At 35.6% G+C, this 25,375-nt stretch overlaps 1 protein-coding gene across 1 annotated transcript in view; it reads right to left on the bottom strand.

The window, feature by feature from the left end:
- LOC594202 (serine/threonine-protein kinase TAO1) overlaps positions 1–25,375 on the bottom strand; it is a 45,876-nt gene that overhangs the window by 13,275 nt on the left and 7,226 nt on the right. The window contains exons 2-11 of the mRNA XM_030991569.1: positions 22,831–23,741; positions 17,700–17,771; positions 14,965–15,066; positions 10,103–10,148; positions 7,261–7,410; positions 6,419–6,479; positions 5,829–5,920; positions 5,069–5,244; positions 4,168–4,335; positions 2,793–2,948 (exon numbers count right to left, since the gene is read on the bottom strand). Coding sequence (XP_030847429.1) covers positions 2,793–2,948; positions 4,168–4,335; positions 5,069–5,244; positions 5,829–5,920; positions 6,419–6,479; positions 7,261–7,410; positions 10,103–10,148; positions 14,965–15,066; positions 17,700–17,771; positions 22,831–22,962 — 1,155 coding nt within the window. The 5' untranslated portion in view covers positions 22,963–23,741. The remainder of the gene's footprint in view (positions 1–2,792; positions 2,949–4,167; positions 4,336–5,068; positions 5,245–5,828; positions 5,921–6,418; positions 6,480–7,260; positions 7,411–10,102; positions 10,149–14,964; positions 15,067–17,699; positions 17,772–22,830; positions 23,742–25,375) is intronic.

Raw genomic sequence — 25,375 nt, 5'->3', positions numbered from 1 at the left:
TAGATTGTGCATTAAGAGTTTTTTTAAAGCTAACTTACAGTAACTGTGATACCTAACCAATTCTACATCACTAGTTGACCCCAAGTTTAACACAGTTTCAAAAGAAATTCATGTTCCCACATGTGTGTTGTTCAACCAAATTCTATTTCTGCAGATCTGTCTTATTTGTGGGAGATATCAATTTCTAAAAACATTACGTGCTGTGCATTTTATTTGGTTTGTTGCTTCTCTGCTAAGACACTAACTAGCACGATCATAAGTACTGCTCATGCAAAAGACTTCATGCAGCATTGAGAAACGCATATCAAACTTGAGAACTAAACAACAAAATCACAATTGCCATGGAACCACGAAGGGGCCATCCAAATTGCCAGTGATGCGGCTAAGATATCTTTTTTCCATTTCAAAATAAATTGGTGTGTGTGAGCATTTTTCATTCATTTTGTTTTCCTTTGGTTGTTCTTTTTTTAGGAGGGGAGGATAGCCAACATACCGAACACCAAGACAAAGGATCCAAGATGGACAAGGTCTGTACCTTACGCTTCTCCCGCACCCGTAGCCGGACCGAACCCGAAGCGGCGAGGAAGGCCTCGCGTTCGGCGTAGGAGATGGAACCCAGAGACGAGCAGAAGGACGAGATGGAGACCATGCTGTCCAGGGAGGGGCACGGGGACACGCCCATGGCCAGCGCCTCCCTGCCCTCCGGTACCGAGGGATGCCTTACCCTCTGGGTGGTCGGGTTCAATGTGCCACACAAAGATGTCAAGAGTGGGGGGTGGGGTATTGCAATATTGAAGGTGTGGTTTTTGAAGGTCGGTGGTATGGGCAAGTTTGATGGTATCGTGTGGCAATGACACAAAAAGACAAGGACAAAGGAGGAGGAGGAGGAGGAAGAGAGCAAATGGTGACAAGCAAGAAGAGATGTTACTTCACAGAGCTTCTTAAAGAGGAGTTTGGTTAGTATGCAACAAAAGATCTGTAATTACAAATATCAAGTAATCTAATACATTAAAAGGCAATTAGAGTTGAGAAAATAGCCTTTCTTACGCTAGCACATTGTTGCGGCTTATAAACAACTATCATAATACTCTATATAACTTTAAATTTTAAAAGATATTCTAAACAGTTACTTTACTTTTATATACTTTGTACGTGTGTCCAATAAATCCCTTCTATAACTGTTTGATAAAGGAGTATTGTGTAATTAAAATTGATTTTGTTCCATTAAAGTATTACATTTTGATAACAAAATAATTTGCAACAGATTCGCTTGAAACATTAACGCTTCTGAAATTCAATATCTGAGAGCAAAAAAAAAAAAAGACATGAATGATTAAGTATATATTAGAATTTTATGTCATGAACAGATTGGAGGAAAAAAAATCACATTAACTTATTTTGATGACCAAATCAGACTGGGTATGAAGGATAAAATGAAGACTTGCTGAAAGGAGCATGTTGTAAATAATAATAGGAATGACAATGAAGAGTTAAGTTTTAAAACAAATGTGGAATGAATGGTAAGTGTTAAACAGTATTGCATGTAGCCATGTGTGGAGGGACCCTTAAACAGGACTGTTAAGCATACGTTTAAATCTGCTTAGAAAACACGAATGGTAAAGTTTCAGGCAAGCTGATATCAAAAATTAGCCACGTTCTGACATGCTCTAAAAATTTGTTCAATGCTAAAAATCAAAAACTTTCAATCAATCAACAGAGAGGGAGCCACTGCAATCCTAGCCAACATGCGTTGCACACCACAAAAACATAATATTCCAGAATGTTTTGCAAAGTGACACACTAGGTTAAGCGAGCTTTGTCTGTTTTCTCTGTAACAACATCCTTTTCTACACGATAGACGAAGTTGGTGGCATAAATACAAGAAAACTCAAGCAGCTTTTTTCACAATTTGACTATTCTTTAAAGATAACAGCTTTCATTTCACTGCAGATCTCACTGCCAATACAATACCATTTATTCAAAATATTGTTGTAAAAGGAAAGAAAGGCAGAGTCTGTAAAGTATTTCTCCTCAATTTTGTTAAGGAATAAGGAAAGGGTTGAAGTCACAAATCATATGGCATGCATGACAGTCTGTCACATAATGAACAAATGAGAAACAGGAATAGGGGCATGACATGAAAATGAGAAAAGAACAGGAGAGGGGGGGGGGGGGCATTCCGGAGGTTTGAATGTAAGGGATGTTAATTCATACATGGCTGAAAGAAAAAATTTAGTCCACAAGAAGAAAATGATGAATAAAGCTTTCCATCAGAACAAGCATTCTGTGCCTTCGAAATGTTGATTTGTATTAAAATAATACAAGAAATGGGATCTGACTGATCGAGAGGCATTCCAAGATTATCAAACCATCTTTTGGCCAAAATCATGCCGTGTTATGCAACTCTATTAACACGAAAGCATTCAAATGCATTCCGTCGTTCCTGAAATTTGCACCTACAATTTTATCAAGGCGATTCATTTACACCCTAAGAATTTCCCAAAGGTGTTCCCTTAGGATAAATATGCACCTTTGATCAAAATGACTTTGATTTGTAGGAACAAAATTGTTTTGTTTTTTGTTCTTTATGGTTTCATTATGAGACCAATTTATTACCACAAAGTGCACTTTCTTTCATTAAAACATCCCTCAAGGAACATTTTCCCAGGCCTTTCAGCTTAGCACAATCGACAGACTTCCCCAATAACCTTGGAATACCTCAACATGATGCGACTACAAAAATAAAGATTTATCGTCAACGTAAACCGGCATTTTCTCTCTCTTGTTCTCACCCTCTCATTGCGCATCTGTGAGTTTTCAGCACTGCCGTCGCTGGGAGGTTGAATACTGTTGACGCTTCCCGACTCACTGCTGTTCTCGCTGCGGTCGTTGATGCTGCTCATGCTGTCGGTGGGCTCGCTGGGGTCAAACGAATCCCCGGACGGCTGCTGCATGGATAGAGATGTCACGAGTCATTGAATAATAATAATAATAATAATAATAGCTCGTTCTTATATAGTGCTTTTCAGGACCGCAGGCCCTCTAAAGCGCTTTACAGATAAGTATAACATTCTAGAACACCTACCCCCTGAAAAACTACCCCCTGGACAAAGGATGTCCCATCTATTTATTGCTATGATGAGTTATGAATTTGTTATATTGGAGGGGAGTGTTTCACAAAGACTAAGATCGACTTTAAGTCGGAATTAACTGTGGCAGGCCATTCATGCCACTATTTTCTCTCATCATTTACTGGCATCAGTTTCCCGAGGGACGTACCAATCGTGGTCACAAATCTACAGGATTTACATTTTTTGATAGTTCATTATTGTAGGAAAAAATGTTATCTAAAGATCATAATTGAGAGACCAATGGTGAGAGCAACTAGTGGCGTGAACGGCCTGCCATAGTTAAGTCCAACTTAAAGTTGTCTTTGTGTATATAAGAAGGCATGGAGCAAATTCCTTCCATTGGCTTCTTTTAATCCAACCAGATTCCCCTTTGTCATTTGTTTTTTTAAAGGAAATTTCATCAAAGTATCTTGATAAGGATAATGTATGGGACCTTACGGGGCAAAAAACATCATATTTGCCCTATCATACTACGACTTGGATCATTAAGAAGATTCATAGATAAAAACTAGAAACATCCACATGCATGACACATTTTTGAAATGCTCAATTAATTCTGATTCCTGATTTATATTCCACATAATGAATGAATCGTAACTGATATAACCTGATTTTTTCGCAATTCACGAAAGAGTTTCTTGCTGTGAAATTTGTTGTCAATTACAAATCATGAAAATTTCATGTGACAAAATTCTCTAGTATTACAGGGGGTGTTTCACAAAGATTCTAAGTTGGACTTAAACATTATGGAGAGCCATTTGTAGCCTTGAAATTAAATATATTCGAAAGCAAAAATTCAAATATTTTAGATTTTTCAAAAATTCCACATCAAGAACATGAAATCTCCTTGATAATAGAAAATATGAATGATTTGAATCAACATTTTATGCATTTTAAAAAACTTTTACAAAATATTTTCAAAGATGCAAAAGGCTTTCCATAACTGTTAAGTTCAACTTAGAAATAGGTTCAACTTAGGATCTTTGTGAAACAGTATTGAGAGAAATAGGTAGGATGGGTGGGTGTGTCTGCTTACATCATCTGTGCTAGCCTCCTGGTCATCGTTTGGTCTGTTGGAGTTACCTTTGAAGAGCTGGGCTATCCTACCAACGTTCTTGTTATCCATCCCTCGTACCACCTTCCTGGTCTTCTCTATCAGGTCAATCAGTGTGTTGTTCGGCCTGTCCCTCGTTACAAATTCAAGCTACAGAAAGAAATGGGGGAATGATAATATGATACAGTAAAACCTGTCTATAAAGACAACCCAAGGGCGAAAAGAAAGGTGGCCTTTGTAGACAGGTTCCTTTAATACATATTTCAATGAAAAACCACCCAAGGGAAACAAAAAATGTGGTCTTTGTGGACAGGGGGTCATTAAAGCAGGTTTGACTGTATTTGATGGGTGGGTTCTATTCAAAGGAAAGTGAAACCCAACAAACATTAGCTGATAATCTAATTTTGAATAAGATTATCAGATATTTTATCAAGTTTCATTCTCCTTTATAGCCAATCATTACAACAAGCATTACAATTTTTAGGGAAATAAAACATGGAGAAGCCCAACTTTCTGAATTTTTATAATAATTGATGCCAAAGTGATAAAGATGCTTTATGAACACATTTTGTTTTCCCTCTTGGAAGGAATACTTCCCCCTGTGTAACAGTGATGGTTTACAATTTGGTACAAATTACTCTTATCTGCCCAAGTGCATGGACTATTTATGAAGTTTGCTCCAGATCAGGCAAAGGGGCAGGGTATTCCAGGACTCCTTCTTTGTAAATACTGTCAGGGACTGGAACAACCTTCCCTCTTCAACTGTTAATAGCCCATCCCTGGAAACATTTAAAGCTAAAAATGTGTCTGAAGAGGACATATTGCTGACCAAACCATAAGGATACAGATATAGATAACTGGCTGACATTGCAAACAAACGTACCTGTAATAAGTGTCTTGCACTGGGGCGGCTGTCGGGCTCCTTGGCCAGGCAAGCCTTGATGAAGTCATGGAAGCACTGGTTCCAGCCAGACGTTGATAACGATGGAGGGTCGTTCTGGGCGATGTGATACAGGGCACTCATGGCATTCATGTTAAATAACGGTGGTTTTCTTTCAGCTGTCATGTTATTTAGTAATGATGAGAAAGATCAATGAAAACATTATGAGAAAACAACATATAAAATTATCATCAAAACAAAGAATCCAGTACAATTTTTTAATAACACAATTGTCTGATAAGCCACAGATTCAGAAGACATCTATAACTTTTGTTTCGTTTTTAATCTACCGAAATAGAGGTCTATTTCTCAAAACAAAACTGTACATAATGATCATTAATATCATCATTATTTATTCACTTAATAATTGATTCCTTCTTTATGGGGTAATTTGTACACATTAACTGATTAAAAAATTTATATAACTGTACAAAATACATCATGATGTTTTAAGTTATACCTATAATTATAAATTAACAAAAATGTATCAAATCTAAAAAAATAAAAAAATTTAAACTTGATTTCATGACTTATATCTCATTTTCATCACTATTACCATATATCCGTATGCTGTGCAATAAAGATGAAAAGAAATTTTAAAATATCCTAATTTTTGCATCAAATTTATCTTTGACTACTTTACCAAATAACTGACAAACTAAAAGTTAAGGTTGTAAAATAAAAGAAGATGGAGGTGACTGACCTAATTCGATACATGTGATTCCTAGTGACCAAACATCCACCTTGCCATCATACTGCCCCTCATCCATGGCAAGTATTACTTCAGGAGCCATCCTGTTGGAAGAACAAAAAAATTATAATTGTTATTGTTATTATGTGATGGGGAAATGTACCTGTATGTCTGCACGACTCAGCTTTGACTTGAGATTAACTGTGCACCAATGATGCCTCTTTCAGAAAAATTTGTGCGCCATTCAAGTCCAGAATTATAATCATTGTTATTATTACTGAAAGTTACGTAGGATTTTATTTTTCTATTCCTCTAGTGCTTAATCTGATATCACTTCTCATGTTCTAAAGAGTAAGAGTACCCAAAAATTTCATCCAAATTTTAGCTAGCACAATGTCGTTTGTTATTACAGTTGATACAATCAAGCACTTTATTAAGGTCTATTACATATTACAATTTCTTTGTTTTTTTGTATACATGTTCAATTATTTCATGGAAATTAAATAAAAGAGGAATCACTGTATGGGAGCTAAAATGTTTCTCTTGAAAAAAAGAAAAAAAAAAGAAGGCTGTATCTTTGGGAAAATGCAGATGATACTCACCAAAATGGAGTTCCTACGAATGAGTTGGCTGGATTTACTAATGAAGCTGAACCAAAGTCACCTGGAAGGGAAAAAATAACAGAAATTAAAATAATTGAATTTCTATTTTCAATAGAAGATTATTTGACATTAATACATGTACAGTACATAAAACAAACAAAAGTGAAAGGCAGATATCAAACAAAAATGAAATGAACATAACTGAGAGGAAATCAACAAACACCAAAAGACAGATAAAAAAAATTAGTTATAATAAAGGATTCTATGATGAGATCAATGACACATGATATTTTAGAAGCAAAATGGCGTTTTATTAGATTGTGACCAATAGCCTTTTGGGGGAAAAAATTTGGTGGATTCAGTGTCACGTCAGTTGTGAGTCCAATTTTCCACAGAATAAAACTTTTGTGGATCTGAACAACTTGCACTGATTTCATGCACACATTAGCTTTCAAAGTACCAAAATTACATACAATACAGTAAAACATGGTAATTTTTTTTATATATAACATAAGCGTAGTATACACTGCACATGTTTGTATCTTTAAACACATAGGTAAGTGAGTATGCATTATTTCCTTTGTTCATCCCCACTTGCTATTCATGTAGTACCCCAAAACTAACCATGGTTTACTGCAGCACATGTGAACGACCCTTTAGGGCTTGTTCAGATAAGCAGCGCTAAACGTGAATGGCAACTGCGTATAACAAAGGTCCCATTCATATTCACCCAGCTCTGTGTTATAAGATATAGAAATGTGATGCTTATTACACTTACGTCATCATATTTAGTATTTAAAGCTACGGGTTACAGCGTTATATCTGAACGAGGCTTTACTCACCTAATTTAACAGTCCCATGCTCTGTGAGTAGAATGTTGGCAGCTTTGATGTCTCTGTGTATCGTCTCGTAGTTGTGAAGGTATTCTAGACCCTGTAGAGCGCCCTCACACACTGCCGCTATTTCGTCCTCTTGTAAAGGTTTCTTATGTACTGCGGATGTAGAAAGTCAAGATACATGTACGATAAGAATGAGAACACTCCGCACACACAAGTAGTAGGTTGTCACAAAACAGATTTATCTTTCATCTCTTTTCTAATCAAATGAAATGTGGTAATCTATTGTTTTGTCAGAAGACAAAAGTAACACACCAACAAAGTGATCAAATAATAATAATGATATTTTTGCTTATATAGCGCTTAATACATTGGCAATTTCCGAGTATCTAAACGATTTACATTATTACCCCGGTCATCGGATTCTGGCTTGCAAAGGTATACAACATTTGTGAAAATAGTATTGTTTAACAATTCAACCACAAAGTGAAAAAGGTTGATTTGTAAATTCAAGCACATACAGAGACAATTTAATTTTTGTTGCAATAAATATGCAGCTCTTTACTAACCAAAAAAAGATATGAAACTATATAAATATGCGTTTTGAGAGAAATATTATATTTTGGACATGTATTAAACATAACCTTAAAATTTGAGTTATTTTTAACGCATTCAGAAAAATAGCGAGGCAGCCTTCAAAGGCAAGGATATACTGTAACTGTGTACATGTACAATGTATAAAATGTTAATATGACCACATTCTTCATATCATTTGTCATCATTCATGTCCCATAAATGACCTCAAAAATAACAATACATAATTTAGAGTCATGTATAAGCAAGAAGCAATTGGAAATGCAAGATGCCCAGAATACTGACGATATCAAGCAAATTAATCAGTAAGTGCTACGCTTATCACTTTCTGTTTGAGAAACCCTGATTTCTAGGTCTGCATTCACACACAGTTTTACAAACATTTCATAAGCGCAGAATGTAAACAAATCATCTTGTGTAAATTGAAACCACAAGTTCGAAGTATGGCCTCTGAAAAGTCAATAAAAGCATGCTATGTGCATTAGTATGATAAGGTATGCCTGATACAGGAAATTCATGTGTTATTGTTAACAGCTTAAAGGTACGAGTTAACCTGTTGTTTTGGGGACAAAGAGGGAAAATTCATTTTAAGTGGTATGAACGGCAAAAGCAAGAGAAAATATTTATCCCTCTTAAAATATTCCTAAAAAACATGAATATTGCAATATCATTCATAAAGCTTCATACAACTATAGATCTATAAATGTATTTTACGATTTGTATTGGGAAACATATGATGGAGCCCTCCCCCTCCCCTATTTTTTAGAGTGTACATATTTATCTACCGATAAACAATTTAAAGGTAGTTAACATTCACAAGAAACCTGGCATTAGAACAGACAATACAATGTATATGCATACCATGTACATGAATAAGTAAAAGATGCACATGCACTTGTAAATAATACTATTTCAAATCAATCACTTATTAATTTTTATAACCAAAATAGTGAAAATATTTTTATCATGGAATGGATTATAAATTTATGTACAGTGTATGTCACAGAGATGAAAAGCAGATTTGACTATGATGCCTAAAACATAATGTCAAATACATCTGGGCAATTCCACGGTAACGGAAGGACACTCAGACAAGATTTTTGAACTTCAGGTTCATACTAAAAGAACTGTTTTATTAGTATAAGATGTGAAACAGTACAGATATAATACCTATATAAGTGCCTTTAATTCTCCCCCAAAAAATTGTCATTATAGTTAAGTAGTTTAAGAATGTGCATATTAATTATCTCGGTAACGGAAGGACATAAAAATGGACATGGTTTTTCCAGTTAATTAGTGTTTATCCAAACTTTGTGAAGTTGATGAAGCTTTCCACTTGACTGAAACACATTTTGTTCCCCATAGTTTAATACATACTAATAAAACATTTCTTTTAGTATGAACCTGAAGTTCAAAAATCTTGTCTGAGTGTCCTTCCGTTACCGTGGAATTGCCCATCTATGACATCATCACATCTTTAGTGTACTCTCTTATGATTTCTCCTGCCACACCAAAAATAATTTACCCATCAGATCTCTATATCTGGTTAATTGTGAAATATGAAATTCAGATTGATTTAATGACTGGCTCATCAGAGGATACACTGTACATGCCCATGTGGTTAATAATGACAGCTGAGTCACTGCGGAGAGAGCACAACTAAAACCCCTTTTCCCAGAAATACAAAATTCCTCAGCCGCATGCCCTCTAACAATGATTCAACCTCCCTGTGCAGGCTAGGCTTTAATCAATTGAGACAAGGATTGGTCCCCCCCCCCTCCCCCCACATTAAGAGGAAGTTAAAACATAATAATCAATGTATTATTTGTTTCTTTAGTTTATGTACTCAGTCAACCTCATTATACATCACAAAGGGGGCATAAATCAACTGATTTATGAATAGACTCATGTCCATAAACTTCTATCTGCAACATACACACATGTACATGTACCGTATGTAAATGTACTTCGTTTTGTAAAACCTTATTTTAGAAAAGTCACAAAATAAGTGAGTCTATAAATTTCATCTGATTTTAGGTTATTCCCCCCCCCCCCCCCCCCCCACTGAATTGCAATGTAGAAAGTGTAGATAAATTTCTTTCAGGAATGATCATGATACCAAAAAAAATCCATACTGAGAGCATTGCACTATTCCCTTTATTTTAAATTTTTTGCCTAGTATAATAGCAATTTTCAATGGTTTAAAATGGAAAAGTTTAAAAACTGAATGAATTTTGGTACTATTGATACTTACCATCTAAAACATCTGACGCGGATCCAAGACAATACTCCATGGCAAGCTAAAACAGACAAGAAATAACAAATATATAATTTATTTTTTTTGAAGGTGAGAAGACACTGTCTGTGTGGAGCCAGAAGAGCATTACCTGTAAACTCAAATATTTAACACATAGTAAATATCCCTCTGGCTCTGAACAGATGACAAAGAAGAGGACTAAACTCTAGACAAGTTTACTTTGCTTCTGTATTTCATACTTTCATTCAAAATGATGCTCAAATCTCCGGTCATTTGACTCATTCCCACACAATGTGCACCATTTCCACTCCCTGGGGAGTATTCCTACCGTTATGGTCACCATGAGGGCATATATGGCAAAATCTACCACAAAAGCTACAGTGAATATGTTTTGTTACGCTAAATTTTGTTGGTAATGTTTAGACAATGTAAAATTTGCACACACAAAATATAATGACATATATCGTTCCTGTTTTCACGAAGTGACGGGAGTGAGGAAATCCGCACGCAAATTGTATGCGATTTTCCTCACTACCGTCATTTCGTGATAATAGGGACGATATGAAACAGACTATAGACATGTATTAAAAAAAAATGTCCTTGTCTGAAAGAAGGGTAAGACGTACTAAACATGTGCAAGTCCTGCATACCACTGATGTTTCTGTCAATCATGGGGATATGTACATGTATTTCTTCCTTGTTTCTGTCACATTTATTTGACACACTACATGAGGCATTACAGGTACATGTACAACATGTAAATTTCCTCTCGACTTTCGTCAGGACAATATTTAGAAAGGAGGAAGCAGGGCGTGGTCTGAATGGAGATAGCGTTAGAGGACGTTGGGCTTGAGTAGGTTTGCAGATGTACAGGAAAGAAGGATATCCTATAACAGTTACTGACTTTTAACCGGTAAATAATAGCCAGGACTTCACCCCATCAACACCATGTCCGCTTGTAAACTGTCTGGTTTGTGCTGAATGTATTGTGATTAATGCCGGTAATGGTGGATAAATGTATTTGACAAGGTCTTTACATGCATACCACCTAGCTGCATTGTAAGGGATACATGCATGTACAGTGTACAGGTACAGATACAAAAATGATAACTCACTTGATTTCATTGTCGAGAGAAAAGATAAGAAAATGATTGTGGTACGGAATCAATGTACATGTACATGTACCGTATGTACATGAGGGCTAATCCATGTCCCTGATCATGATATGCTTGAATAATGCTCAACTATTTTCCTTCAGAATGGTATTTTGTGACTCTAAATCTCAGAAGCCTAAAAAGAGAAGTACGATCAAAACATAACTATTTTCTTTGTAGATATTGATTTTCCCCTTTTAGGGGGATATGAAGAGATCCCAGAGGGGGTGAAATTTTATCATGGTACAGCGCACAAAATAAACATTGTTTATGAACTGACATACAGTATTTGAATACACAGACCTACAATGTATGTACATACAGGGTGTATACATGTACATATTTTGTTATGATAATGCATTAATGACATCATCACATGACACCCAAAAAATACAATTGCTTTGACAGACCTTAAACAAAAAGTTCACACAGGGGTATTTTTTTTCAAATAGCTTGTACATGTACATGTATACAGGTACATGTACAGTATACATTGTTTGTACTGTATGTACGCACTGCACACAACAATTGTCCTGTTTATGAACAGACACATTTAAAAACCTGTAGACCTACATACAGCTACCCGTACATGTATGTGCATTATTTATGACATCACAAGACACAATGAAATTCAATAGCAATGATAGACCTAAATATAGTCATAATCTACCATAATCCTATGGTGAGGACACCGTTCCTTTCTTACTCAATGACAACTATTGTCATTGACTGGTTGAGCCATTTCACAACTATTACGCTGCTATCAACAGCCTTACAGGTGTACACATTGTACGTATGTATGTATGAAATCCAGGATTGCACATTTCTAGAAGTCATTTCCTCATTGACTTTATGAACCAGGCTTATGTCAACCACCGATTTATCCAAGCTTAGAAGCAGCTCACATTATTCAGGGAAATACATGTAAATGTGAATGTGTAAGAAGTAGTCTCATTAAAAACCTCCCTACATACATGTATACACATGCACTGTACCTTTAATGAACATTGTGTTTTATAGGAATGACCTCAATTGTGGTTACTTCAAGTGCTCAGTAATCTCATAAAAACAATTTATTTTATTGCCAGTGTTTCAGATTGAAGCAACTATTCAATATTTTAACATACAAAGAGGGAAAAAAGAAAAAGAAAACATTATTATAATGACCAGGAGCTGGCCAATTTCATCAATTTTCTTTTATTTTTTTTCTTTTATCAAGAATAAATTTAGTATTATTTCATTTATACGGTTGCCCATATGTGCTTTCCAACCATAAGCCCAATTAAATTGAATTCCTAGTTTCTTTCAAAAATGAGGGGTTTCCATGTTATTTTTATTTTTAATATTTTCTGTAAAACAAATGCTATTGAGTCAATTTTAATAAAAACTACATTCTACAGAGGCTCAAAACAAGCTGAAATACCAATGATATTTATTAACCCAATTTTCTAGATGTCCTAAGATTCTTGTTTGTTTTATTTTGAAGAAAAACTTAAACAAATTAAGGTGGGTTGAAGAACAAATTTGATTTGGCCTGAGATGGAGCTTATTCTTGAACCCACAAGTTGAAACGTATTTTATGAAATCTCACATATCCTGTATAATACCAGCAGAAAAAATAAACGATGAAACACTATCACCCTGGCCTGGCCCGACAACTTTTCAAAATCAATGTCAGATATTATTTTAATTCCTGAATAAAAGTCAACATAATGAAGGCCAAGACCAATTGAGAGGTGAACCAGTTTTGAAAATAACCTTGTTAAAGTACTGTATTAACCATAAATTCTATTTGGCCAGTGTACCTTTCACAGTGTGTACACTGTATGTCAAAAAAATAAAGGGTTGACCATGAGATTTTGACTTGTAAATAAATGTTGATTGTATAAGGCACACTGCATGTTATACAAGTACATATAGTTTACATAGATATGGGTTACTGGGAAATGTTATCAAGAAGTGTCATCACAACGAAATCCATCTCTTTTCTATTAACACCTATTTTTCGCCTGAAACATGCCAAATGCTTTTCCTGGACAAATGAACATGTTAATTTCTAGTCCAAAGTATTGGATACATGTACGTACATGTACATGTACTCTTAAACAGTGTCAAGGTTTGATTCTGGAGTGTGACATTTCAAATATTCTATAAAAGAACAACTGAAGTTCTTCTACAAGACATTCAATTGTAGGGCTTTTTGTGTTGTGCATGAACCTGTACATAACTACGTCATTTAAGCTTCTTGGTGAACTAATAAAAAACAATGTTGTTTTTCAAGCATTGTGTCGAATTTGGGCCGGCATCCAATTAACAAGTCAGTCACATACTGAATGAGGCCAAATATGACAAACAAGAGACAAACACTGTAATTAAAAGTTTCCCATGAAATACAGATATTTAAAGGGCAACCATGTGTAATCTGAAACATCAATTAATAATTTTGGCTCTTAAAATCAGCATATCTGCCGACACATATGTTGATATACTGTACATGTACAATGTAGCTCATTTTGAACAAGAGAATTTAAATTTAAAGATAAAGTTGGGTAATGGTCACATTATTACATCGCCAAAGAAACTGTTTAGAACCAATTGGGAAAGCTTGAATTTTATGTACATGTTTCACAATAGAATTGATGTATACTGTAAGGTTTCAGAATCAAAATGCTGAAAGCCAAATGCTTTGCACATAGAGATGGGTATATGGGACTACAACTGTACACTGTACACACACATTTGGCATAAATGTTTGGTCCAATTTTTTTTCTCCATAACTTTTTTAGCTATTTCTTTTCAATCATTTTCAGGGGACATTTCTCTACTATTATCATACAAACTGAGATAAAATGAGAAATCTCACAAATTTATTTTCCCCTTTACAAGAACTTGATCTTCACTTTGAATGATAACGACTAGCTGTACAGACACAAACATTTATTACTTTGTGTACATGTACATGCCAGCCAAGTTGGATCTGCCAGCCAATAAACCAGGAAGGGTGGATTGTTTAATTGGGAATTAAGTTCAAGGATAGCCCATCTATTCCAGAACCACAGGAGGTTTTTTGCACTCTAAATCACACGTGGCGAGCTGATAAATTCAGAATACAACCCGAAATGCAGCTGAGTTTTGAGTATTTGCAGGTACAACGTGCATGTACAATTTGTGTTTCGTAGTGAAGAAGAAATCAATGAAAAAAAACACTGCATTTATACAATGTACCTGCTACAATACATATAGATAAAGATATTTTATTTGTTTACTTCTGGTTAAAGAGAGGGTTGGTTGATTTCTGGAAAAGATGAAAATAATGTGTGAGCTTTGTCATTCTTTTCATGTCAGCTTGTAAGAATATCATAGTAGAAATGTCCCCTGAAAATAATTACTCTTTTTGTGCCGTCATATCTGAAAAATGACAATAGATCAAAAGTTTGGACCAACTCTCATGCCACATGTGTATATAGTCCAATATATGCAGCGCATGTCCTGTTCTGCAAGACTGGGTTAATTAATGTTTATTTTGATTATTTCCAAACCTCACAGTACAAATTAATTCTCAGATTATACTGTACATGCAAGTACATGTAATCAAAGTTCCTCATTAAAGCTTCCAGGGCCCAGACAGGGTCCAGACAGGTCCTTTCACAACACTCCACTTTCTCTTCAAGGGTGAAGGAAGGAAGGAAGGAATGTTACACTTACCCAAGCTGTGTGTTCTCTGAGATAGCATCCCTTGAATTCTATACAGTTTGCGTTGCGTACTCTGTGAATGAACCGCACTTCCTTGATGATATCTTGCCATTTCTGCACAAAGAAAACAAAAACATTTTATTCACAAAGCCATCATAATTATATTTTCCGGTAACTTAATGAAAATCTTTTATATTCTCATAGAAAAGCATGCTAGAATAAAAACATATTTTAGTGGGATGGCCATTAACTGCAGCATATAATGATGTTTAGAAAATAGCCCTTGATGCCTCAATCCCTTCTCTAATGTTCATGTTGTAGGACCGTGTGGAACAAATATACCCCCCCCCCCCCCTTCCATTAAGTGCCGTAATGCTACGAAAATCATAAATGAATTGATTCTTACTCTGTGCTTTATTTACGATTTCTGGTAACATTTGCATATGTATGCATGTAGAAAGAAGACAGAAGTGAATGAATAAAGAGATAAAATAGAATAAAAGAACTCTCATCTACATGTACATGTAGATCTCATGCAGTTTAAAACAGGGCATGCTAATTACAGTGAGGAGAGAGTGATAGAAAGAGAGGAGGGAGAGATTCATCCCCCATCGGAGTGCATCAATAGTCAATGCCATACCCACCTTTAATATGCTAATCATATCCTTCAATAAACCAATTTGGATTGCATAATTTAATTACCACTGACTGGGTCTAAATCTCGTCCAATAACCAGCAATTGGTATTCCAAACAATGTTTGCCAGGCTTGGGAGAGAGAAAAGGGACTGAGCAAATACGTCTGTACCTTGCCTTTAGTGCAATAAAGAAATGAAAAGAAATCGGCCGGCGTTTGGTATGGATGCATAGGGTTAATTTGGTTTGTGCAACTGTGGATGAATAATGGAGTTGACAGTGAGATGGACTGGAGGGGGCGATACTACTTCACACCTGACTAAAAGCTTTAACGGCTCTTCAGCCTCAGGTACTACAGACAAATGGATGCTCATTACTTCAGGCGCTTTCACTTTCACCTTTCAACATCTCTGACTCTGATGTATGTACTAATGTAGCAATACAAGTTACACAAAAAAATGCTCAATACAATGTTTGTCAGATTTTAAATAATTCTATTTTCATGATTGATGCTTGCAGAAAGTCAAAATGTTACTATTGTTTTATTTAATTTATTATTGTTCTTAGTTCCATCACGAGTATCTAAAAAGAAAACTGCAACATTCATCAATTCATTTCTTGTTATTAAATTGAAAGTACAACACATGTACAGGTGTACCTAAAATAAAATTGCATAGTTGTTGTTTATTTACATTTACCGGTAAGCAAAAACCCATCATATTAAATCACAAATGCACCTAATTAATAACCATTTTCAAAAAAATGCATTGTGAAAGTAACAAATTAAGTATTTACATGTCTACATATATGTACATGTACTGTATGTGAAAACAAAATGAAATACAAATTTCACCCCCCCCCCCCCAATTCTAACCACAGGGGGGGGGGGGGGGGGGGAACAGAAAATATAGATATACATGAACATATATATATATATATACATGTATATCACATATAAATCCAGTGTTCAAGACACACAATGCATTCAAACGTATGTTAAACAGTATGGCATATGCAGCGCAGCCCTACAAAGGTACTCAAATTTAGGAATTCTCAAATTCTCTGAAATTTTCTTGGTTCATTGGCCAATTATGCATTAACTGTGCACATAGTCTTGTTTCAATACCGCGTATAGACGATTTTAGGGGACAAATACATGCATTCCTAATGCAGATATGCAACCATGCACAAATCCTAACTCACACTATCATTGAGTTCCTTCATGAATGATGGATGTGAGTCTTGTGAGACAGGATAAATATTTATATCAACATCCAGTTTAGTCTAATAACTAGAAAATATTTTATTGTTTTCTATGGTTAATATTGACTTGCTACTAGACTAGAGCGAAGCATTGCTTTTTTTTCTTTCTGCACCAGACCTACACACAATCACTGAGCCCATCCGCTCCGCCTCTATCTCTGTGTGTAGTAAGTAGTACATGCTGTGGTATTATATCCGCTGCAGTACGTAAGCACATGCATGTGTATGTACACAAAGGATTGGGAATGCTAGGCCAATAACACACAATGACAAGGTCAAGTTATGCATTTTAATGCATTTGCACTTGCACTTCATGTAGCAGAGGGCCTACATGTACAGAATTACATTCTTATCACTGGTCTGTGTCTGTTTTTATTGGCGAGACCCAGAGATAAGGAAAGAGTTGTGATTGTCTTTTTATAGCTCCAATATTAAGCTACATGTACATGTTTGTGTGTAATCACGATGTCTGAGTCCAAGAGACTGTTAAATGAATTGTTTGTGTAGGCACATATTAAATAGTGAGATAGAAGCATCAAAACAAAATTAGGTTTTAAGAATATTATACATCATAGGCTAATAGAATATTTTCAGATACATTAGCAAATTATTCAGTTCCTCAGCATGTACTTATATTCCTTTTACAGTATATTTAATACTTTCAAATTAAACACAATGTTGATGATTGTGCATAAATACATGTACTATGTATGTACATCAATGGATATTCTCCATTCTGTATAAGTACTGCTATTCCCAAATACCATGCAATAAATGTGCCTGACACTTCAAAAATAAGCAAGATTTGATTCAATTATTTCAATGAAAGCTTAAGTGAGCTGTAGCTTACCTCTGTTGATGATTTTCCATTATATAACATTTTCTTGATTGCCACTACTTCTCCTGTTATCGTGTTCGTTGCCTGCAGACAAAATGGAAAGAGACATATCATTAAGGACATGAATTTATATGTACTACATTATTTAAACATTTTTACAACAAATATGCATGGGAGTTTAATGTCAGTAAAGATTCTGGTTTTACAGTAATCCTAATTTTGACATAAAACAATGAACAAATTGCAACTTTCAATTTTAACCCCTTTTTTTTTTGGTGCCTTTTCTGGTATTCAGAAGTGAACAATTCTCCTATCACTTAATGGACAAGTCCACTCGAAAAATAACTTACTTTCAATAAAAGCAGAAAAATCATACAAACCAATCAAAAAAAATTGAGCAAAATCGGATAACTAATAAGAAAGTTATGATTTTTTTTGTAAAGTATGTAAAACTATGGAACAATGAGAATCACAACACAAATTGCCAAGATGGTTGTCAGTTTGTGACGTCATGTCCTCATAACTTATCAATTGCTTTATATAGTTTAAACCATAAATTTCCCTTGTTATCCCCTAAAACTTGGTTTCCCCATGCCTTTGCCCAGGTTATATGATTTGTATCATATTGCGTGCATGAAATTTCAAAAAAACTTTCATGAATTTTGAAGAATTGATACTATTTTCTGAATATTGTGTTTTATATTTATTGATTTTTATATAAATAGTCTATCAAAATTCAATTTTTTCATGATTTAACTGGACAAAAATTACTCTTTATTTGTGCATCCACACAAACACACTAACAATCTAACTTGGATGCTGGTGTGAAGAAATAAGATTCTTAGAGTGAAAATAGGAAATTTATCTTATCAATATAAAGAAAATAATTAGTGGTTAGTGAGGACCATACGTCACAGACTCATGAGTGAGTTGCCAATTTAGTGTAGTGATTTTCAAAGTTTTTCATGTTATTACAAATTCATAACTTTCTTATTAGTTATCCGATTTTGCTCAAACTTTTTTTGATTGGTTTGTCTGATTTTTCTGGTTCTATTAAAAGTAAGTTATTTTTGGAGTGGACTTGTGCTTTAAGTGCTCACATGAAATAAATTTTGAATTGAGAGAAAGTTTGTGAATCACTGCCCCCCCCCCCCTTGTCTGTTTGCTACAGAAATCATTTTATGCTATAATCTGATTCGTTTTGTGAGCAACTCTTCCCAAGTTTTGGAAAACAATTTCTTTGTACAAATTGTGACTTACAAAAATACAATTCAAATAATTGCAAGAACATAATAATTAGAGCATACAAGAACAGTGTGTAGATTCATATTTTAGAAAAAGGATTAAATTTCCCAAAGGAATGCCTTTATTGTATCGTATTTACTGAATTATGTTTGGCTATAATATGAGATGGTGTAAACATTCTCAAATTCTATTTGCCTTGTACTGGCAACACACACTTTGAGGAAATGCATTACGTGCATGACATTCAATATTTCTGGATCGGATAGATAACTTGTATCAAAATACACCGCTTGCATCTGATATCACACGTTATCACAAGTGCATGTGGCAGACAAATGCAGAGATACGAAAGCACACCATCACTGACATACAACAGGCCCCAGCCAAGGGGCTCATATTATATACACAACAATGAGTGTTGATTTCAAATGGGGTAAAATGGAGGGGAAGAACAAGGGAGGTTTTCAGTGTTGAGGAGATAATGGGATATACTGTATAGGGGGAGGGAGAGAGAGAGAAAAAAATTCAAGACATTGTTAGAGTGCATTCAACTTGATCTCGGGAACAATAACAGCTCTGACACAGGAGTGTGCCTGAAATGAGGCACATATTGCAGGATTAGTCTTTCCTTCAAACACACTACCAGTAGTCCATATTCTGATTGATATTTAGACCCTGGGTTGGGTTGGAGGGGAGGGGGAGACAATGGGTCCAATTTTGGTCCTAGTTCAGTCCTACTTTTTAATTGCCATGGATAGAAACCCTGGACTACCACTTTGTTTGTAATTTACATATACATGTTCACTGTGACAAAAGTTTACAGTGGCAATTCCATTCCTTTTTTCAGTCAACTGAAGCTGGTAAAGGGCTAAGCTCGATTTAAACAAAGGAAATCAGCCCAAAGTTCCCTTTGCATTAGTAGTATGAACAAATAATCATTTCTGATAGAATAATTTTTGGTGATGTGGGCTTGTAATCAATAAACATCAATAACTACATGTACGTGTATGTAACATAGGCTAATTCTATCAAATTCTACAAAATTCTATGAAATTCAACCTGAAACTACACTTACAAGTACATGTAGTGTACATGGCTCCATCGAAAGTCGAGTATAGAAAAGGAAGTTAGACAGAGGTCTAAGTCAGAGCTAACTTCTAAACCAAGCTTTTTAAGCCCTGTATTCAGTCAAACAAGATCAAATACAAGGCTAAATGTCTCAAAAACATCCTTTAATTTGATCAAACTATGAACGACGAGCTGGTCTTTCAGACTATAATTATCATAATTATCATCATTATCATCATCAATATTATCAACCATTATCATCATGATTATAATAATTGTCATTATCATTATTATTATCATTATCATTATCATTATCATTATCATTATCATTATCATCATCATTATCATTATCATTATCATTATCATTATTATCATTATCATTATTATCAACATCATTGTCATTATTTTTATAATCAATATTACTTTAATTATCATTTTTATAATTAACAATATTAATATTTCATATTATCATTATCATCATTGTCCCTACTACATGTACTACTACTACTACTACTTCTATTTATCATTATCATCATCATTTTAATCATGTGTGTTTTCAAAACAAACAATACATGTTCTGTCTTGAAAATGGATCTCTACACGCTACCTACAGGAAGCCATAGCAGGGAGAGAGACTATGTGGCCAAACCATGCACACAGAGCTAAGTACTGAAGTCCTACACAATCTTTCTCTCCAGCTACGACGTCCGTCGCAGCACAATGCCTGGAATGTGCACTAAAATGCATGGCTGGCTTCACGTTATGCCAAATGTCACTTGCATCATACATGTATCTAACACAGCCTGGTATTATGAATTATGCAGGAGTTTTGATATCCGTGGGACAGAAGACATTGTGAACATGATGCTCTTTAATATTGTATTACCTACTTCCATGTATTTTACTCTTTGTCCAGGAATTGTTATTTTGAACAAGATAGAATATGTATATTGTAGGCCTAAACAGTATATTTCTTTTTTTTCCCCTTCATTTTCTGTTCCTTTCTTATTTTCTTTTTGCTATTGAATTTTATCAATGAAATTTAAAAAAGCAACGTACAATACATGTGAAAGTACATTACACAGGTACTTGATATAAATATGGTGCTTTGTTTGGGATCGGGCTTTCAAATACAAGGAATGTGATCAACACCATGTACATGTACATATCCATCTCTACAACACTGGTAAGAAAATATTTGATTTTTTTTTTGGTGACAAATACAAACTGAAGAAAAGAAATTATGTAAAAATCCTTGTACTTTATTTGTAACCTGGGCCACCAACATTTCAGCCCAGGCTATCATAAAATCAATATCAGTCAAATTTGAAATCCTAAAATGGCAACCAACATTTTCAGTTTTTGCCAAGTATCGCCCCAAAGCATATCGCGATGCTGAAAAAACTACAGAGGTGCCGTGACACATTTAGTGCATTTATAACAATTATGGTACATGTACATGTTTGTATTAAACCTAAGTCAACCTAAAACAATTGATGTATTTTTCAGATAATCTTTGTAATATTTGAAGATAAAGGTAAAGTTAGTGCCTGTACACTAGCCATATTCTTACCTTTTTAATGTTATTTGTACACAGGGACAAGGGTTTCAACCGTTGCTGAACTTTGGCCTATGATATGCTAATATTATTGTGGTGGACCTACTACTTCTATTATCTGATCATAGAGGAAAAAGGAAAGCAGTGTGGAAGTATTCAGACAGTCTCAATGTTACAACTCAAAACAATACAACAATGCAGCCTGATACATCTGGATGTGAGATGTCCTGGTACTCTTTGTGTCGTGACTGACGCCCCAACCAAAATGACCTTTATCTTCGACCCAATTTTCACAACATTGCAATGTCAATAGCCCAACGATAACAGTGGAGGGCAAAACACTTCCAGTCTGCCATGCTAAGAGGGAAGGACAGTCGGGAAAGGGCATAGGGCATTACACTCAAAAGTCTCACAGGGCCGGCCGGGCTGGCTGGCTGGCTGGCAATATGGGATGAAGTGTCGAATGTACATGATACATACAACCATTCATAAAAACATGCCTGTGGTTCCAGACAGGTACCATTTTTTTAATGATTCTTAAAGTAATAAAAGATTTTTAAAAATCATCCCCAATGTTCTAAACATTTACAAAATGTAGAAAATCACTACAGTATCAAACACATAGTTAAAATTTCACTAAAAAAGTTGCAAATGATTTGGGGCAGGCTTTTCGCCCAAGACCATGTAAATAAATTATAGAAAAAAAAAATATCTTTCTTTAAAACAGTAAACACTGACCATTTTTGCTTTGAAATTGTCTACTTGGTTTTTTTTCCCAAGCATTTTAAGTTTTTAACTATTAATCAACAATATGAAAAATACATACTGTATGAGCCCAACTGGTCTCAAACTTTCACTGACCTCTTCCTCTCATTTTACTGCTTCTAATAAAAACCAACTTAATATCAGGTTGGACTTCCCCTTTAGTTTAGTGTGTGGCCCTGGCAACATTTTTAACATACATCTGTAGGATACTGACATGTATACACAATACTGACAGACACTGAAAATCCAGTGATCCAACATTTGCATTGGTGATAATTGCTTCATGCTGTAGTGCATCAAAGATATAAGGTTAAGAACTAGAGATTGGAATTAGATAGTAGGTCAGACTTATGGTTAGATTTATTGTCGGGTTAAGGATTGGTATTTCATTGGATCCAAGCCTGAAGTTGAGAATTCACCTACTGAGGAAAAGTGACCACGGAGCAATTGACACCAGAGTATACAAGCGAAACACTACCACTGCACAGTCCTGAGGGTCATACTTACATGGTAGACGGCACCAAAGCTGCCATGCCCGATCTCTGTCATGCCCGTAAAGAGCTTCTCGGGGTCTTCATCGGAAAAGAGTCTTTGGACCTCCAGGTCCTTGATCTGCGCAACACGCGTTGGCAAAGGCATGGTTGCTGCGGTCGCTTCTGGGGGCGCTGTTCGGGCGGAAGATGATGAAGCGAGACGAACGAACTCATCGAACGAAGGATAGGGACGCGGTGTGCACCCCTACAAGAAACAGGTCCAGGGTGTGCCAGAGGAGTGTCATCAGACAGAACTGCACGGTGTTTGTAAACTGTGCTCAAGATGTGCAACAAGGAGTTTGTAAAATGTGCTCAAGTGTTTTCCTGGAAGAATGTGACTTCCTCGTTCCTATCAAGGGACCGCGAGTAGGATAAAAATTTGTTTTTGTTTTACTGGAGAAAACTGGCTATATTTGAGAGGTCTCTATTGAGCTTTCTCCTGCCATTTTCAATCATTTCAGTGAATAAGTGCATTTGGGTATCTAAAGAATCTATAAGAATCACATTCGTAAACATGAATTTGAAATGATACGCTTAATGAAAAAAGGCCACTCAATAATAGAACGGCCTTGGCGTTGTGCCGCCCACGTGATTGATGAACGACTGTTGCTCAATCCAAAGCCGATTAGCACAACGAGCCTAGCAGACACTTTGCTGCAACCCCAGGAATTCTGGACGTGAGGTTGTCCGAGTGGTCACACAAACACATCAGCAGCTTGGCATAGAACGCTTGGTATTTCCACTCTGCCTGACCAAACGGTATCTCTCTCTCTGTCTCTGTCTCTCTCCAGCCTCAGGGCGTGGCCAGGTTTAGAAGTCGATGATGGTCTGTTTTGGATGTCAGCTTTCCCCCTTCCTAGCTCTCACCGATGACTTCTAGACTATCTGCAAAGAAAAATACAGTTTAAAGTTCCATGAAAACATTTGTTTACAACATTAGAAAGCATTTTAGATGGGGAGTTGTGATGCTCACCAGAGCATGTGTTTTGTCAACATGTTTTTGAAAAGGGAAATACATTTACATAAACAGATGGAGATAGAATTTTTGAAAATGCATAAACTCGATGTGGACCAAATCAATAATCTTCATTTTTTTAAAAACAAAAGTACCTTACAAGAGATAAAGAAAAAGGCTGTCGGTCAGAACTGCAAAGAAGAGCTATCACTCTCAGCTCACTTTTGTTCTAGTTTAGCTCTTCCAAATATTATTAATATTAATATTAATATTATTCTTTACCAATGTTTTTATATTTTATCAGCTTGAATGGAAGCTTACATCATCTAAAACTTTGAGATTTAGACCAGTTTTAAGGCAAGATAAGAAATATTTAACTGTTTTACAAAAATCAACACTACATGCACAATGTAAACATGGGATATCTAAAAAACGCATGTTCAAATAAAAACTTTAAAATGTTCCATGCATTAATGAACATGTAAACATGGAACTACAATGAAGGCCACAGGTACATGCACATTGTACATTGTGACACATTTTGCTATTTGGTTTCTTCTCCCTATAAAGGTTCCCCCACCTGACCAACACTTTAAATTCATTTAGGTTGAACAGAGTCTCTTGAATACAGTACTTATGTAGATATAGAAGCAAGAACAGAGGCAATGGTGTGTAAACTTTACATTTTTGATGGGCGTACTAAATTCCATACTATAATCAAATTATGATCCATGGTTGGTGCAAACTACAAAGTCTGTGGTCGACCACAGTCAACACTTGACACTGCCCTAAAAATCAATAAGGCCTTGTATCTATCAGCATGAAGAAAACATGTATTCTTGTCATGTCCCACTATTACAAACTATTCAGGGGAATCTCCCCCAATGGATGTGCCTGTGGAAAAAATGGGCGACTTGTTCTCACCACCTCTATGATTTTTTGGGGGGAGGGAGGGGGTTGTTTTGGGGGATGGGGGGGGGGAGATTTTTTTTGTTGCTGTTTTTGCAATTTTTTTTTGCAATTTCTTTTTTTTTGGGGGGGGGGTACAGATACATGTTGGGCCTTCATAACTCTCCTTAAAAAGACATAGCTCATCACAAAGAGGAAAAATTACAAGTAAATGATGTTGAATTGGAAACATAAATTCATGCTAAAGCCTGTCCATCAAGACTAATTGTATGGGACTGCTAAAGGGAGAATCTTTTACACCCGAGCTGTCCCTCAAATGTGGTTGAGTGAAGTTTGATTAAATATGACTCTATGACTCAACATAGCACTCAACATCGTACTCATCAATTGGTCTGCATTTCGGCTGCTGTGAAGCGCAAATACTCCAACGCCACCACCACGCTTGAAGGACCCCCGTGCCGACACTCTGGTTTCCCATCTCTCTATTTGCACATGTATGGTCCCAATGTAAGGACCATAAATTCCACGTACCATGTACACTGTACATTTACAGATTATGATTACAAAACACAAATAGCAAAGTTTGTTAAACCATGCTTGGAATTAGAAATATAAATTGATTTAATCCAATGACAAAACAAAACAAAAATACATG

This window comes from Strongylocentrotus purpuratus, unplaced genomic scaffold (assembly GCF_000002235.5).
Source record: "Strongylocentrotus purpuratus isolate Spur 01 unplaced genomic scaffold, Spur_5.0 spur5_scaffold_2, whole genome shotgun sequence".
Taxonomy (NCBI): domain Eukaryota; kingdom Metazoa; phylum Echinodermata; class Echinoidea; order Camarodonta; family Strongylocentrotidae; genus Strongylocentrotus; species Strongylocentrotus purpuratus.
Note: the sequence above shows the minus strand (reverse complement) of the source record. Positions and strands in the feature narration are given on the sequence as shown.